Raw genomic sequence first — 18,562 nt, forward strand, 5'->3', positions numbered from 1 at the left:
ATCATGCACTTTTGATTGTTTGGTGGTTTTCCCTGTTGCAAGATTTAAAATTTGTATTTTTTTCTGTTGATCATTTTTTGGCACCATTAACCCTTTAGGGTTAAACTTAGTTTCTGTATTTTATATGGAGTGTAAAGGTGTGTGTCTGTGAGTGACCTTCATGCACTTACCTTAATGTGTCTGAGAAAATCAAAATATGCATCTCAGCACTCAGAACTATATAGAGTAAATAAAAAACAAAGACAGTGTATTTATGCACCATCAAATGTGGTTATAATGGAGGCCATGGGGCATAAACAGCCACCAAAGGTAAAGTAGCAAGAAAAATTAAAATCTAACAGTGTATCAAAGCCAATGTTGTTACTGATCTGTCACATGTTCAAGACTGTGATAAAAGAGAAAAAAATCCAGTCCAAAATTACTTTTTATATTGAAAACACTTCATTTTGTGCATGTTTTTTCCCACTAAATCGGTGACATAATTTGTGAACTTAGCAATTAAAGAGTTAAAATCCTGTACTTTTCTAAACTATTTAGTAGTTTTCACAGCACATTAATTCAGTGGATGTTTTTTATCCTGAACATAACAAAAGGGTAGTAAATTTGAACAGTACTCAAGGGTTAAAGATTAAAACATGTTTTATGTATTAGTTGATTTATCTTATTTCCTTTATACAGCTGTGTTGCATGTTTTAATAGTATTTTTTACTTTCATTGTGAGGATTCTTGATCAATGTTAAAAAGAACAGCATTCATTAGACCTGGGAATCAATTCTTTTTGGAGGCGCTTGGAATCAAGAGTTGATTCCAAAGGTTGGAATCGATGCCATCAAGTAGAATCGACTCCTCTTTAAGAGGCTTTTTCAGTTTAACAGAGCCAGTCATTAATAAGACTCTCACTTTGTAATATTGATGAGAAGACTGGTGCATTTCCATGAACAGGTTTTTTCAGAAGGTTCACTTCAATGAGCTGCTTCATGTAAACGTTTCAGCGGTTCTTTTACATCCCTGTGTAATTTCATCATTGGAACTCATTTCTAACATGCAATTGGTTGTGATTTGTTGGGCTAAAATATTCAATTAAAGGCACATGTGAATGTACATTGCTGATAATAAACTTATATTTGTTTAAAAAATAGTTGTCATAATAAACTTATATTTGTTTAAAAAATAGTTGTCATTGGACAATCTCACAATGAAACGACACTATTTTACATACTTTCAGACAAGTGAATAAATAGTACAGATTCCTATGATTTCATTCATACAAAAATAAATCTATTTAAAAGGTGTCATGCTCTCAAATTCCTCCCCTAAACCCAATAATCATTGAGGATGAGATAATTGTAATAAAATGTGTTCATGTACATAATTCGGTTAATGTCATTCAATTCAATTCAGCTTTATTTGTATAGCGCTTTTACAATGTAGATTGTGTCAAAGCAGCTTCACATAAATGGTCATAGTAATTGGAACAGTGTGGTTCAGGTTTTAGTGTTTAAGTTCAGTTCAGTTCAGTTTAGCTCAGTTCAGTGTGATTTAATCATTACTGAGAGTTCAAACACTGAAGAGCAAATTCAACGATGCGTAGCTCTACCAATCCTGAACCATGCGAGGCAGTGGCGACAGCGGGGAGGGAAAAAAAACTTCACCTGATGGGAGTGAAGAAAAAAAACCTTGAGAGAACCAGACTCAGTTGGGCACGACCATTTTAATTTCTCCGCTGGCCAAAAGTCTTGTGCAGAACTTCATTCGCCGTGGTTTATGCTGGAAGATGGCCTCAATGAAGACTCGTCTGTCCCTGGAGCGTCGCTGGAATCAGACACATGTTCTCCACTCCCCACGACCATCAGCGCAGCAGCAGCTCAGGATATGGCCTGGTCCCGGATATGGAATCCTTGGGATCATCACGTCGCTGGTCTTGGATCCAATCAGTGACTCCGCCTAATCTGAGGACCTCGGGATGAGTATCCCCAGGTGAAAATAGAAAATAAAGAGAATAATTAGCGTAGCTGCTGTTCATAGTGTATATAAGCAAAATGTAGAAGCCAGTGTGGAACCTGCTAGGTGATGCACTGAGTGTATGCTTTACTAAACAGATAGGTCTTTAATCTAGTTTTGAACTGGGAGAGTGTGTCTGAGCCTCGGACATTACCAGGAAGGCTATTCCAGAGTGTAGGAGCCATGAAAGAGAAGGCTCGACCTCCTTTACTTGATTTTGCTATTCTAGGTACTACCAGAAGCCCTGAATTTTGAGATCTTAAGGAGCGAGTTGGTTCGTAGCGAGACAGAAGGTTGGTTAGATAAACAGGAGCTAGATTATTTAGAGCTTTATAGGTGAGAAGTAATATTTTAAATTCAATACGAAATTTAACAGGCAGCCAGTGTAAGGAGGATAAAATTGGGGTTATATGATCATATTTTCTAGACCTGGTCAGAACTCTGGCTGCTGCATTTTGCACTAATTGAAGTTTGTTAATAGAGGATGCTGGGCAGCCAGCAAATAGAGCATTACAGTAATCCAGTCTCGAAGTCATAAAAGCATGGACTAGCTTTTCTGCATCTGAGATGGATAGCATATTTCGTAATTTAGCGATATTTCTCAGATGAAAGAAGGCAGTTTTTGTGACATGGGATATATGGTTTTTAAAAGTTAGATTGCTGTCTAATATGACACCCAGATCTTTTATAGTAGAGCTAAAGCTAACTTTGTATCCCTCTAATTGTAAATTGAGTTGCGAGATCTGCTGTGTGCAAGATTTAGGCCCAATAAGTAATAATTCTGTTTTGTCTGAGTTTAAGAGAAGAAAATTGTTGGTCATCCAGTCTTTGATGTCTTTGATACACTCAGTTAGTTTAGAAAGTTCAGACGTCTCGTCAGGTTTAGTGGAAATATATAATTGAGTATCATCTGCATAGCAGTGAAAGCTGATCCCATGTCTTCTAATAATGTCTCCCATAGGTAGCATGTAAATTGTAAACAGTAAAGGGCCTAAAACTGATCCTTGAGGCACCCCATACTTTACTGGGCAGATTTGTGAAGGCTGTCCATTAAGATTTACAAACTGGTAGCGGTCAGTTAAGTATGACTTAAACCATTGTAGAGCCTGTCCCTGGACACCTGTAGACTTTAAGCGATTTATGAGGATATTGTGGTCAATGGTATCAAATGCCGCACTAAGATCGAGTAAAACTAATAGCGAGACGCACCCTCGGTCAGCAGCTAAGAGTAAATCGTTGGTTATTTTCACTAAGGCGGTTTCTGTACTGTGGTGAGCCCTGAAACCTGACTGAAACACTTCAAAAATATTGTTCGTCTGCAGAAAAGAGCATAATTGAGTTGAAACAACTTTTTCTAGTATTTTAGACATAAATGGAAGATTTGAAATAGGCCTATAGTTAGCTAAGTTGTTGGTGTCTAGTTGTGGTTTCTTAATAATAGGCTTAATAACAGCTAGCTTGTAAGAGTTTGGAACATGGCCTATAGATAAAGAAGAGTTGATAATGTTAAGAAGAGGTTCTCCTATAGCAGGTAGCAGCTCTTTCAGTAATTTTGTTGGAATTGAGTCCAGCATACACGTAGCTGGTTTAGAGCTATTTATAATTTTCACTAACTCTTCATGTTCTATGATTTTGAAGCAGTGTAGGTTATTATTATGATTTAATGAAATATTTACAGGATTTGGAGTATAAGCCGGTGCAGAAAGTTTGGCATCTCCTATTTTCTGTCTAAAGCCTTCTATTTTATTACTGAAAAAATTCATGAAGTCATCACTACTAATTTGCGGTGGAGTAGTTTGTTCCAAGGATGACCGATTATTTGCTAATTTAGAGATGGTGTTAAATAAAAATCTAGGATTGTTATGATTATTTTCTATCAGTTTGCGCAGGTGCTCGGTCCTGGCAGATTTTAGAGCCCTCCTATAGCTGGACATACTGTCTTTGTACGCAATTCTAAAGACCTCTAAATTTGTTTTTTTCCATTTACGTTCCAGGGCGCGGGTTGCTGTTTTGAGCGCACGAGTATGACTATTATACCATGGTATAGTTTTAATCTCTCTAGCCTTTTTTAATTTTATGGGTGCCACAGTATTTAGTGTGCTAGTAAAGATGGCATCCATACTGCTGGTTACTACATCAAGATCATTTGAGTTTGCGGGTGCATTACGAAATAGAGAGAGATCAGGTAAGTTATTTATAAATTCATCTTTAGTTGACGGAACAATAGTTCTACTAGGGCGGAGTATTGGAGCGGGTTTGCTGATTTCAGGTAAACATAGCTTATATAGTAAGAGGTAGTGATCTGTAATATCATCACTTTGTGGTATAATGTCTACGTCAATAACCTCGATTCCATAAGACAGAATTAGATCTAATGTATGCTTTAAGCGATGGGTTGGACCCACAACGTTTTGCTTTATCCCAAGTGAGTGTATTAAATCCATAAACGCGAGCCCTAATGTATCATTAGCGTCATCTATGTGGATGTTAAAGTCACCTACAATTAGCATTTTATCAGTTTTGACTAGTAAGTCAGAAATAAAATCAGAAAATTCTTTTAGAAATTTGACATAGGGTCCTGGGGGTCTATATATGGTGATTAAAGCGAGAGATAACATAGGTTTTTGTATAGTATCTGGAAGCTGAACATTAAGCGATAATACTTCAAAGGAGCTAAACATAAGTCCGTTTCTCTGTTTAATATTAAGGAAATCACTAAAGATTGATGCAACTCCACCACCACGACCAGTTTGACGAGCCTCATGTTTATATAAGAATCCTGGAGGAGTTGCTTCATTTAAGCTAATATAGTCATTTTGTTTCAGCCAGGTTTCAGTGAGACAGAGTGCATTAAGATTGTTTTCTGTTATTATTTCATTAATGATAAGTGCTTTAGGTGCAAGTGACCTGATGTTTAGGAGACCAAGTTTTACGAAATTTGTATTTTCACTTTCTACTGGTTTTTCTGGTTTGATTCTTACTAGATTTTTCCTGGAGCACACAGTACGTTTATTTCTTAATCTAATAATACGAGGAACAGACACAGTCTCTATAGGATTCGCCAGATATGCGTTACTGATGTTTAAGTGGGGTGAACAAGAGTCTAGGTGGCTATAGTGTGAATTTTGTGAATTTTTACCTGCTAGTCAGATGGTGCGAAGTAGTCTGGAGATGTTGTCCGACAGGAGTTCAGCTCCGGCTCGACTGGGGTGCAGGCCGTCAGGACGGAAGAGCCTAGGACGCTCCCAGAAAAGATTCCAGTTATTAGCAAAGAGCAATTTCTGTTCTTTACACCATGTTATTAGCCATTCATTCAAAGCTAAAAGTCTACTGAACCTTTCATTTCCTCGGCGGTAGGTAGGAAGCGGCCCAGAAACGATGATCTGCGTGGCGGGCGAGGTGCGTCGAACCGTCTCGATCAGGCTCCTGAAGTCCTTCTTCAGGATCTCCGACTGCCGGAGCCCGGTGTCGTTTGTCCCCACGTGGAGGACAACGGCACCAGGGCTCTCGGCAGCGCCCAGGATGGTTGGAATCTGTGTAGAAATATTTTTCACACGGGCACCAGGAAAGCAGAAAGTACGTACTTTATTACCTTTTGAGGAGGCGGCACGGACGTGACGAACGATCGAGTCACCGATGATGGCCACATCGGGACCCGACTCGCGGAGAGGGGAGAAGCGGTTCTCCGTGGAGATCTCGAACACAGGCGGAGACGTTCTGCCCCGGGATCTGGGAAGCACCTTGCGCGGCTGCACCCAGGCGCCGTGGTAGCCGGGTGTCGGCGTGAACGACGCCTGGCTGAGCCGCGCCCCGGGTGCGCTGGGCCTGGACAGAGAAGGACGCGGGGTTGAGGTAGAGGGGATGATGTGGTTGTAATTTCCACGTACCTTAGGTGATGAGACGGCCTTAGCATTAGGTACGGCTAGAAGCCGTTCCCGTAGCCGCGACCGTCTTACCACCAGCGCGCGGATCTGGGACTCCACTTCTTCCAGCTCCAGCTCCAACGCCTCCATCGATGCTTCTCCTGCACACAAGGACAGAGACGGAAGCGACATTTTACGGGGTAAAGAGCAAAGCCAGTAAGTCAAAAGTGTATGGTTAAAGAGGTCGGTAGCTTTAGCTGACCAGCGGCGCTAGCAGGCTAAAGCTACAAACAACAGGCGGATGCTCGAGGGACAGACCGTTTTTAAAGCAGCTTTGTTTGTATAAATGTATTAAGGGTTTGGTCACCCTAAGTAGGAGAGACAAATACTTAGCGAATGAGGAAGAATTTAATGATTAAGATTTAAATTGCGAGTAAATAGCAAGTCCAAACTTCAAGCACACAGTGTGTGACCGAACGGAGACAGTGACGCCAGTGACGTCACTCGAGCATGCGCGCCGTCACTCCCAACCAATCAGATTCACACACAACCAATCAGATCAGACCTTAATCAAACTCAGTCATTGTGTCACCACGCTATCCACATTTTCATCCAGAGTTTCATATAATTGTTGGTGTTTTATTTTTAGTTTGTTGACTTTAACTGCAGTTTGGAACTTTCACATTCAGGAATACTTCATTCATGCCCTCCATGACATTGGATGCGAGTATGAACTGCTGGAAGAGTGTTGTTTTAATGGAATTTGATACCGCGCGCCATATAGGAAAAAAACTCCACATTTCGCAATGCAGGTGGTCCTTCACTGCCTCAGTATGTGCAGAGAATAGTGTCACAGCCATGTGTGTATAGACCATAAGTCTTAAACTTGATTCCCGGAGGGCCACAGCTCTGGAGTTTTGCTCCAACCTTAATCAAACTCAGTGGATACTAAAGGTGCTAAACTACTAAACTACTTAAGGTGTTTAAGACTACTAGAGACTATTAAGCAGATGTGAGTTGCAGGTGGTTGAAGCTAAACTGTGCAGATCTGTAGCCTTCCAGAAATTGAGTTCGAGACCACTGATACAGACTATCTTGTTGCAAAATGCAGCCTACACAATGGTAACAGTCTGATTAGGGTGTTAACATGCTTGCACTTCAATAATGTGACTACAATCGGCATAGTTCACATAGCTGCATCCCGAATGGCACATATACACTATGCAATTATGCACTACAGTTATGTACTTATGCATTTACACACTCAACAGCATCATATATGAATGTAGTGTTGTACCAAATGAAAAACTAATGTTTTTTTTTGTTTTTTGTTTTTAACCAAGCAGAAATTCAAACAGTTTCCCTGATGACGTTTGATGGTTGCGAAATTAGTGAAATAAATGACCAAACTACTAAATAATACCTGCCATGAGTATAACCACATTTACCATCAGGACTTGGTATTGTCACCTCATGTCTTGATTCATTTTATTTGAGTTAAGTCGGATTAAGGTAATCCAAAATCACTGTTTACATGGTAGACTCTTTGTCAGAGTATTGTCTTAATCGTATTAATATCACATTATTGGTGTCCATGTAAACATACTATATGAGATTGTACAAATTTATTATTAAAAAGTTTCAAGTCTCATTCTGTGATCCTGCCTGTTGAAAAGAATTGGACAGACTATGAACCATTTCAGGGACAGCCAAAATTGTGATAAAACATCAGCCATGTATGAATGTTAGATAAGAAGCTTGCAAAGATGTAAAAAACAAGCCTTAAGAAGACCTAACCCAGATATGTAGCAAACACTTAAAGGTAAGTTTTAATATGAACACATTTTTTAGAAGCTTCTAAAGAGAGCTTAAGTCAAAGAAAGACTTTTTTTTTGATCAGCTCCTGTTAAGTAAAGCTATAGACCCTGAGGATTTATGAAAGATTTATTAAAGTAACACAGGAACAGCACACTGAGTGTTGCAGAAATCCCTCAGCATGCTGTTGATTTGGCACAATGGAGGAGACCGTAGGATGCGGCGGTGTCAAACGTTCAAGTTGTCAAGTTCTGTGTTTGTGTTAAAAGTTACTCTTCTTCAAAGTTTAATACCACAACATGACTCAGATAGACATGATGTATGCGTTGTGCAGAAAAGCTAGGGCATTTCAGTTATTATTATGTCTCCACTGTAGTGCTTATGTGCATGAATAAATCTATAATTAAATAGTACAGACAGTACTATTCAACAGCATTTTAAAGCTAGGTTAAAAGTCTCTTTACAATCAATATTAAAGTGGTATTATATATCAGAATCAGAATCAGTTTTATTGCCAAGTGTGCTTCACACACACAAGGAATTTGTTTTGGCTACAGAAGCTTCCAGTGTACATGAAGTGACAAGTGACAACACAAAATAAATATGAGAAAAAAAGATGATAAACATTAAAAAGACATGCAGTTAGTCCAGAAATATGGATGTTGAGTTGTATGTACAGATTGTTATAAATATACAGGTTATAAGTTGCTGTGTACAAATGCGAATGGAGAAAGTATTGCATTGTATATTGATATAAGGTGCTGTGTACAAGTGCGTATGAGAAAGTATTGCACATATTTATTTCACAGTTGGGGGATATTTAACTGTTCATGAGGTAGATGGCCTGAGGAAAGAACCTTTTCCTGTGTCTGGCTGTTTTTGTGCTTGGTGCTCTGAAGCGCCGACCAGACGGTAACAGTTCGAACAGGTATTGTGTTGGGTGCGATTCGTCCAGAGTGATTTTGCGAGACCTTTTACTCACTCTGGAAGAGTACAGTTCTTGAAGTGTAGGAAGGGTAGTGCCAGTGATTCGTTCAGCAGTCCGAACTATTCGCTGTAGTCTACAGAGGTCGGTTTTGGCAGCTGAGCCGAACCAGACGGTGATTGAAGTGCAGAGGATGGATTGGATGACAGCTGAGTAGAACTGTACGAGCAGCTCCTGTGGCAGGTTAAACTTCCTCAGCTGATGAAGGAAGTACAGTCTCTGCTGAGCTTTCTTCACGATAGAGTCTATGTGAATTCCCACTTCAGATCCTGAGAGATGGTGGTGCCCAGGAACCTGAATGACTCTACTGTAGCCACAGTGCTGTTCAAGATGGTAAGCAGGGGGAGTGCAGGGGGGTTTCTCCTAAAGTCCACTATCATCTCCACTGTTTTAAGCGTGTTCAGCTCACTGGCTACTTTTAGGTACACCTTACTAGTACAAGGGTTGGACCCACTTTTGCCTTCAGAACTGCCTTAATCCTTCATGGAATAGATTCAACAAGGTACTAGGAATATTCATTAGAGATTTTGGTCCATATTGATGTGATAGCATCTTGCAGTTGTTGCAGATTTGTCAGCTGCACATCCATGATGCCAATCTCCCATTCCACCACATCCTAAATGTGGTTTGAATTGTAGCCTCAGTTTCCTGTTCTTAGACAGGAGTGGCACTTTATGTCATCTTCTGTTGCTGTAGCCCATCCGGCTCAATGTTGGATGTATTGTGCATTCAGAGATGCTCTTCTGCATACCTCAGTTGTAACGAGTGGTTATTAAGTCACTTAAATCATCTTTCTTCTCCATTCTGATACTCAGTTTGAACTGCAGTAGATTGTCTTGACTATGTCTACCTGCATAATGCATTTAATTGCTGCCATGTGATTGGCTGATTAGAAATGTGTGTTAGCAAGCAGTTGGACAGCTGCACCTAATAAAGTAGTTGGTGAGTCTATGTGTACTGGTTTTGGTGGTTATACAAGGACAGCTTTTAATATAATGATGTGTATGACCTAATCGTTCTCAATTATGGTGGTTTACCAGGACATGCCTCATGTCCATGTAATTCAAAACATTTAGAAATCATATTTCTTTTGACAAACTTTCTCACAGGTTTTCTGTAAAGGTTGGGTTTATTGCTGTGGTAGGCCAGATAATTAGCTATTTTAACAGTATAAAATATATTACCAGCGATTGTAAAAGTACACACATCCTTTACTCAAGTAGAAGTACAAATACTGATGTTTAAAATGACTCTGGTAAAAGTTGAAGTACTGACCACACTTTTGTACTTAAGTAAAAGTAAAGAAGTACAACCTCAAAAATGTACTTAAGTAAAAAGTATCCATTACTACTACGTTGTTTCTACTATGTTTTAGTTTCACTAGATTGGTAACTATTCATTTCGCCCACAGTCCAAAGGCATGTGGTATGGGTGAATAGGTAAACTAAATTGGCCGTAGTGTATTAGTGTGTATGTGCATGCAAGTGTGTATGGGTGTTTCTCAGTACTGGGTTGCGGGTGGAAGGGCATAGGCTGTGTAAAACATATGCTGGAATAGTTGGTGGTTCATTCAGCAGTGGCGACCCATGATAAATCAGGGACTAAGCTGAATTATTGTGAGTAAGGATAAGTAGGTAACTAGACTTCACATCCTAAAGATACATTTATGTAAAATAACGTTCGAGGTTACTAAAGTAACCCTTCGTTCCCCGAGGAGGGGAACGGAAGCACTATAAGTGGATTTGATTGTAAAATCCACGCATTGGGAGGTTCGGTTCAGAAGCTACTCGTCTGAAAGAGTATTGAACGGGCCAATTAAGAATGAATTGGCAGCGCAAGCCTGCGCAGGTGAGCGGCATAAGCAATCAACTGAGTATATAAGCTCACCTGGCGCAGCAGACGCTATCCTTTTTAAGCTGAAGAGACTTTCAACAGCTAAGGGACAGTCATTATGGCGACGGAGTATAGTGCTTCCGTTCCCCTCCTCGGGGAACGAAGGGTTACTTTAGTAACCTCGAACGTTCCCCTTCGGGGGGAACTTCAGCACTATAAGTGGATTTGATTGTAAAATCCACGCATTGGGAGCCCATTGAAAGCGCCATAATGACTGCACCTTACCAACACCCCCGATGAGGAGATAGTCAAGCAAGCGTGACGCACCCACATCATGGGGGGCGCGGTCCTCCAACGTGTCCCTGGCCCTAATTTATCCTACTTCAACAGAAGTTTTACGGATTTAGATATATTTTTTGGGAAGTCGTGAGCATCTAGATAATTCTAGGAAAATACGACAGTACGTTGGGAAGCGTGCAATCCCGATAGGGAGGACGCTGCGGAGGCCATCCGTTACCCAAGGGGGGATAGATGGCAGAATTTACATATGGACTAGCCCTAAAAAGGGGGAGTACGCATAGCAAAAGAGTGGTTAGCGGCGAGGGAAGACACGGGTCCGCCCAGGGGGGGGGGACTTAACCGTGGCTGAATAAGCATATGGGATCGCCTAGTGGGGACCACGCATAGCAGGCACCTTTACCCAAAACGTGGGCTGACCAGCGGGCAGACCTACAACGTAGTGGGCCAGCAAGTGACTCCTCCGCTGAGTCAGTGCTGGGGGCCACGGAGGAATCTGCAGGGCTCACCTGACGGGGAACTTTACTGACAGATAAAAAGGCGCACGTATCTCCGTGTTAGGGAAAATGGCGCAGCAAGCGTGTTTCAACACCCTACCGAATTGTTTCCTCAATCACCAAGGGTTACCTAATACCCTTGAGGAAACCGGCTCCACTCGCAGATTGTAAAACCTTGCAAATGTGTTGGGTGTCACCCAGCCCGCAGCTCTACAGATGTCTGTTAGAGGGGCGCCGCGTGCGCGCGCTCGAGAGGATGCGAAGCTCCGAGTGGAGTGCGCACGCGCTCTCGGGGGACGCGGCTCATCTCGGCTCTGATAGTGAAAGAAGGCATCCACAATCTAGTGGGAACTTATTTCGGTACGGCACTTCCCTGCTGCCGACCACTATAACAGACGAAGAGCTGCTCAGATGATCTAAACTCTGAGTGCGGTCCGGATAATACGCAAAACGCGAACTGGACAATAAATAAGGGCTGGGTCTGCCTCCTCCGAGGGCAGCGCTTGCAGGCTCACTACCTCGTATTAAAACGGAGTGGTAGGAACCTTGGGCACATATCGCGGGCGGGGTCTCATACGTGAGAGAAGCCAGCCCAATTACAGGCACGAGTCACTGACCGAAAAATGCCTCCGGGTCCCCGACCCTCTAATCGATATCAACGCGACCAGCAGAGCTGTCTTCAGGGACAGAAATATACTGAGTCGAGGATCGAAGGGATCTGACGCGGCTTGTGTAGCGAGGGCGAGATCCTAAGAGGGCATGAGAGGGGGCGGGGTGGATTAATTCGCTTAACGCCCCTGAGGAACCGGATGATGAGGTTATGCGTTCCCACGGTGCCGCCAGCCACCGCGTTATGAGAGCGGAGATGGCAGCCACGTAACCTTGAGTGTGGAGGGCGACAGCCTGCTCTCCAGCTTCTCTCGGCGTAAAGAAAGCACAACGCTGATCTGGCAAATTACGGGGGTCTTCTCAGCGAGAGACACACCATTCAGTGAATAGACTTCACGTCAGGGCATAGGCGCGCTCGGGGAGGGGGCTCTAGCCCGAGTGACGGTATTAGCCACCGCAATCGGAGGTTACCTAAGTCTTCCTCGCGTCTAAAAATCTCTTCAAAGATCGGCGAGGGTGCCAGGTGGTGCCCTGTCCCTGAGAGAGTAGGTGCTCTCTCGAAGGGACTGCCAGGGGAGGGCTATCGCGAGGGAGAGCTCTGACATCCAGGTCCGGTTGAGCCAGAGGGGCGCAACCAGCAACCTGTTCCTCGTCCTCCCTGACCATGCACAGTAACTGCGCGAGCAGGCTCACTGGGGGAAACGCGTATTGCGCGTGCCCCGAGGCCAGCTGTAAGCCAGTGCATCCGTGCCGAGAGCACTCGGTCAGGGAAAGAACAACTGGCAATGAGCGATCTCGGGGGAAGCAACAGATCGATCTGGGCTTCCCCGAATCGCGCCCATATCAGCTGAACAGACTCGGGGTGGAGTCTCCATTCTCCAGGACGCAAGGCTGCCGTGAGAGCGCATCGGCTGCACGGTTGAGCTTGCCTGAATATGAATGGCGTGCAGCGATTTCAGCCGCGGATGACTCCAGAGGAGCAGACGGCGGGCGAGCTGAGACATGCGGCGAGAGCGCATACCCCCTATACGGCTGATATACGCCACCGCCGCCGTACTGTCCGTCCTGACCAGCACGTGTTGCCGCTCCAACACCGGAAAAAACGGTGGAGAGCGGGGAACACTGCCAACAGCTCCAGGCGATATGCCAATGCAACTGGGTACCTTTCCACAGGTCCGCAGCCGCATGCCCGCAACGCACAGCCCCCCAGCCCGTGTTGGAAGCGTCTGCTGAAACGACAACAAGACTGGACGCCTGTTCTAGAGACACCCAGGCCTGTAGGAACGAGGGGTCGCTCCAAGGGCTGAGGGCGCGGCGACACAGCGCAGTAACAGAGACTCGGTGTGCGCGCGCGTGCCATGCGCGTCTGGGGACTCGATCGTGAAGCCAGTGCTGAAGTGGTCTCATATAGAATAATCCGAGCGGCATGAAGCGGCTGCGGAAGCCATATGCCCCAGGAGCCTCTGAAATTGTTTCAGTGGGACCACTATTTTACTGTCGAGCTCTCTCAGACAGTACAGCATCAGCTGAGCGCGCTCTCCGGAGAGGCGCGCTGCCATGGTGACCGAGTCCAGCTCCAGCCCGAGAGAAGAGATCCTCTGCACGGGGGCGAGTTTGCTCTTTTCTCGGTTGACCTGAAACCCCCACAGGTGGAAGTGCCAGAGCACTTTGTCTCTGTGCATAATCAACTCTGTGCATAATCAAAGAGAGGGCAATTCAGCCAGTCGTAAAGAAATTGAGTATGCAGATGCCCGCGAGCCGAAGGGGCGCTGAGGCACCCTCCGCGGGCTTGGTGAGGACCCGCGGAGACAGAGAGAGCCCGAAGGGGAGGGCTTTGTATTGCCAAGCTCGACCTTCAAACGCAAACCGCAGAACTGTCGGTGGCGAGGAAGAGTGGAGACATGGAAATACGCGTCCATCAGGTCTAATGCTGCAGACCAACCCAGAGGACGAACGCACCGGAGGATGCGCTTCTGCGTGAGCATTCTGAACGGCAGCTTGTGCAGGCAGCGGTTCAAAACGCGCAGATCTAGGATTGGCCGTGACCCACCGCTCTTTTTGGGCACGATGAAGCGTGGGCTGTAAAACCCGCTCTCCATCTCGGCTGGAGGGAGCGGCTCGATTGCATCCTTCGCCAGGAGGACAGCAATCTCCTCTCGCAAGACAGGGGCGGAAAGGGGGCTGACCCTGGTGAATACACACCCGTGACTTGGGGGGCCGTTTCGCGAACTGAATCGCATAGCCGAGTCTGATTGTGCGTATGAGCCACCGCGAAGAGCTGGCCCGCGCTAACCAGGCAGGCAGAGCTCTCGCTAATGGACTCATCGCTACAATCGCTGACGTACCAGCAGTGGGGCAGCGCGGAGTGGGTGTGCTGATCCGGGAAGCTCGCGGGTCCCACGGAAAAGCTGGAGGTGAGATATTTGCTCTCACTCCAAACCCGAGCTCCGGAGGGGAGGCTCGAGGGGTGGGAGAAAGGAGACCGTCCTCCCAGCGCTCGTGAGCCACTGGCGAAACGCACCGAATCTGCAAGCTAGAAAGCATAGCGTCCCAGACTGGCAGATTTCGGGCTGTCACATCTGGGGAAGTGAAAAGTGCCCTTTCATAATGTTTTCATGGCAGTAAAAAGTGCCGTTGGAAATGGGGCCCCGCCCTCCAGCGGGGAAAGAGCAAGTTCCCTCTTCTCCAGATGGCCTGTCCCAGGGGCGCTTCGCGGTCCGTTGCCGGACTTAGCGGCGTTCTGGGCAGGGGGGCTGCCTGCTTCCGAGGTGCCCGACGCGCTCGCTTCGCCTTAGGCGTGTGCGGGGGCGGAGCAGCTCTCGTAGGCGGGCGCCTTCGGCGAGGAGCAGGTATGAATGGCACGGCGGGCGGAGCGGGCTACGGACCGCCGATAAGACATCACCCACCAACTGCTCTCTCACCGCCTTGAATTCCTGGGTGAATTCACAGACAGTGTCGCCGAACCTGGCTGGGGATATGGGGAAGTCAAGAAAGCGGACTTTGTCGACTTTGCGCATATCAGCCAGGGGTGGCGCTCCTGGACCACTAATGTGGACATCGTCCTCCCCAACGCACACGCAGCGGACTCAGTAGTCCGAAGAGCTAAGTCGGCGGCGGTGCGAAGCTCGTAAGCCTGGGTTGGACCCACCCTCGTGCAGCTCGGCCAGCGCCTGCGCTTGGTAGCGCTGGTAGGTGGCTATCGCATGCAAGGCGGAAGCAGCCTGGCCCGCAGCTATGTAAGCTCTAGCTCCGAGGGAGGTAGATAACTTACAGGCTTTGGATGGGAGACGAGGCGGACCCCGCCAAGAAGAGGCGCCGCGCGGATTTACCGCCATCGCGCACTCAACCTGAGGAATCGCCACATACCCCCTGGCTGTTTCACCGTCAAGAGTGGTTAGGGTGGAGGAACACGCAGCACGAGCAGAAAAAAGTGCTTTACAAGACCGCGTGAGCCTACTGTGCACCTCCGGGAAGAAGGGAACGCCCCTCTAGTCGGTCCGGCCGCGGAGCTGGGGGATAAACCATCTCCAACCCACGGCCGAAGCAGCCCGGGAAAGCACGGCTAACATGTCCGTTTCAGGATCCGTAGTGACAGCGCTCACCAGCCCGAAGGGGGCGAGCGGGTCTGGATCATCATCGGACAATGAAAGCCCACCCTCCGATGCCGCGGTGGACATCTGGTCTCCGGTGTCATCGGGCGTAAGGGCTACCATCTGTTAGACGGATCGCTTCCCCCGCCCGAAGCTTGGATGGAGCGCTTAGAGGAGCGGGAGGTCCGCGGGCCCGTGGGCGACGGATTATCTCTCGCTGAAACCCTCAGATCTGCCCGAGTGCCCGCTGCAGAGCAGGGGACAACTGGGGTGGTTCGCCTTTTTGCAAAGGCTAACCGCGATCTTGCGCAACAGTCATGGCATCGCAATGACGACATGAACTGCCCGCAAGCAGCGCATTAACATGCTGGACCCCCAGACATGTAACGCAGTGCCCGCGCCCATCATCCGAGGACAGGAAACCACCGCATCCAGAAACGCACAGTCGGAGCGCCGTCCTGATAAGGACGTGCTGCACGACTGTGTTGCTCTTTCTGTGAAGTTTGCAACTTTATACGCACCGCTCTGGAGGACCGGACCCAAAGAACGCCAGGCAAGGGAGAAACCCAGCTCGACCGTCTGCCACTGCGTGTACACACTCTGGACCGGGAGAATGCTCTCGTTCGCTCAGAATCGCTGGTCACAGCAGGAGGAACCCTCATCGACTCGATCAGAAAGTCTCTGAAGCGAAAAGGATAGCGTCTGCTGCGCCAGGTGAGCTTATATACTCAGTTGATTGCTTATGCCGCTCACCTGCGCAGGCTTGCGCTGCCAATTCATTCTTAATTGGCCCGTTCAATACTCTTTCAGACGAGTAGCTTCTGAACCGAACCTCCCAATGCGTGGATTTTACAATCAAATCCACTTATAGTGCTGAAGTTCCCCCCGAAGGGGAACCTACATTTAAATGCTTTATGTAAAATGTTTGTTGCCAAATTTAAGAAAGTAGCTAAGCAGCATCACATCCTTTAATACTGGCCAACAACATTGCTCAAAAAGTTGGCCCACGTATCATCATCCTGACGCAAACTCTCAGGGTTCAGCATGTAGTTTCGCGGTTGTTAGATCAAAAACAACAGCTGTCGTTCATGTTCATACACTCCAAAAATAACTCTGTAGGCCTGTATATCTTTGTAAACAATGTCTTACATTTTATACTGAATTCTGTCCAAGATATATAGATTTTTTTTTATTTTACTTTTTTTTTAAATAAATATTTGTCTGTGTAAGAGGCTAAATTATCACATGCATTTGTTTATGGGACAAAAATGTCTTTTTGACTCAATAAGATCCATACTGACTCCAAAGGCAGATGCTGATAAGATTGGGGTCTGGTATGTGGACTTTTGGGGGTTTTACGATGTGGTCACATGTTGATTGGTCAGTTTGAATGTCTGAGCATTTGGGCTTTAATCACATGGTCAAGAAAGATACAAAATAGTTGTAAAACTCTGCTCTGGGTTTCTTTATCTACCTCTGGTAACTTTAATTTTACATTTAAGCTGGGTACAATTTATATATGTTTTATTACTTCATATATTATCATTTTATACAGTTATTTTGTAATTAATTCATTTGTAACCATAGAGAATTATTGTCATTAAATCATCTCATTTTCAAGTATTTGTGAATTACCTTTGATTTAACATCAACACTTAATTGCTCCATATTGCAAATCACATAATATCAACGCTCTCTCACATTTTTAGCTATTAATACTGCCCTTATTACTGTTTTTGGTATAAGATTGCAGAAGAATGGTTTGACTAGAATGTAGTTTTTTACCATCATACTCATAACTTTTTAGTCACTCGGCATTACTACAGTTCAAACCGATGTGGTTAAAACCCATTTCTACAACTGTATTTGACTGCAAACCATTTGACTGTTGTTTAAAAATGTAGGGAGCATAAAGTACAGATATTTGTGTAAAAATGTAAGGAGTATATGTAAAAGGTTGTAAAAAAAAAACTGTGCTACATTGCTGATACCAAAAAAATCTACTTAAGTACAGTAACAAAGTATTTGTGCTTCGTTACATCGTTACTTCTCATCTCTGTGGATTACGCGTATTGAGTCCCTGTAAACCACCAAAACCACTGTGTGTGTGTGCATGTGTGTGGATGTAAAAATATTTTGTGTAATGTCCACGAGCATAAAATGTAAACTTGTCAAATTACTGCATTCAGTACGACAGCAATGATTGGATGTCCTACCTGGCTGTCAGCCTATGTATTTGCATCCCTCCATGCAGAAAATGACTTGTCATAAGTGTTTTTCATGATGCTTTGCAGACCAAGCCGATCTTTGTTGTGCAGCTTTGCAGGCTCTTTTTAACTGCTTGCTCATGAATTGTGGAGCAGAAATGGCATTGTAAATACAAATTTATATAAACGATGACATGATTTGCATGCCTATTTAGGGCTGTGTAACTTGTGTGATACTGACAAAAATGTTATCTCAATTTTTTGGGGATTTTTTGTGCTTGTACTATGGCTAATTTAGAGCTGGACAAACATGAAAGAAAATTCAGCACCAGGTTACATGAATGAGGGTTTTGTGATATTACTTAGAACTATATAGTAGCTTATCAATTAAAAATTAAAAGCCTGTAGATTTTTTTTTCTTTCATATTTCATATTCATGTAATATTCTACACACAGTCAACACATTTGGGGCCAGATTTACCAAACGTGGTGAATTTGCATGAGAGTGCAATTTTGTAACAGCTTCATGGACATTTTTTGCAGATGATTTACAATAATTTGCAACGCACATAACATCTCATAAACATACAGTACATATCCACACATGCAATAAACACACCACAAATGAATGTAGTGGAAAAAAGCAGAGCTGGTAAACTCATAGGGTGTGGGTTTGCTTAGAAAATAATCAATAATTCTGATGTCAAAGTTAACCTACTTAATAAAAAATGTGTAGTCTTTTAATAAAAGCAACTAAAATTCACATATTGAACTAAATTATTTTATTTTTAATTAAGCCTATTTATGTCTTGGCAAAGTTGAAAAACCAGGACAACACCCATGAATTCAGCTTGCACACTGTTTT

The 18,562-nt window shown here is 44.7% G+C and overlaps 2 protein-coding genes across 11 annotated transcripts in view; one reads left to right on the forward strand and one right to left on the reverse strand.

Annotated features, from left to right (window-relative positions):
- The window catches only part of tnmd (tenomodulin), a 344,370-nt gene that overhangs the window by 49,124 nt on the left and 276,684 nt on the right, over positions 1 to 18,562 (forward strand). The gene's annotated exons all lie outside the window — the stretch shown is intronic.
- On the reverse strand, positions 1,387 to 6,366 carry LOC147840890 (uncharacterized). 4 transcript variants are annotated; one of them, XR_015507884.1, is made up of 4 exons: positions 6,183 to 6,366; positions 5,958 to 6,025; positions 5,338 to 5,826; positions 3,984 to 5,235 (listed from the first exon to the last, which is right to left on the reverse strand). XR_015507884.1 is itself a non-coding variant. In XM_087282096.1 (3 exons), exons 2-3 carry the CDS (start codon positions 6,012 to 6,014, stop codon positions 5,148 to 5,150), a joined length of 765 nt encoding a protein of 254 aa, XP_087138222.1. In that variant the 5' UTR covers positions 6,015 to 6,025; positions 6,183 to 6,366; the 3' UTR covers positions 1,387 to 5,147. The 4 variants fall into 4 exon arrangements, 3 of the variants coding, with proteins under 3 accessions (XP_087138222.1, XP_087138220.1, XP_087138221.1); XM_087282096.1 differs by having other exon boundaries at positions 1,387 to 5,235; positions 5,338 to 6,025; XM_087282094.1 differs by having other exon boundaries at positions 1,387 to 6,025.

Source organism: Danio rerio, chromosome 14, assembly GCF_052040795.2.
Source record: "Danio rerio strain M-AB ecotype USA chromosome 14, GRCz13ab, whole genome shotgun sequence".
NCBI lineage: Eukaryota > Metazoa > Chordata > Actinopteri > Cypriniformes > Danionidae > Danio > Danio rerio.

Coding starts and splice junctions, on each gene's coding strand:
- LOC147840890 (XM_087282094.1), bottom strand. CDS start 6,014: ATGGAGGCGTTGGAGCTGGAGCTGGAAGAAGTGGAGTCCCAGATCCGC.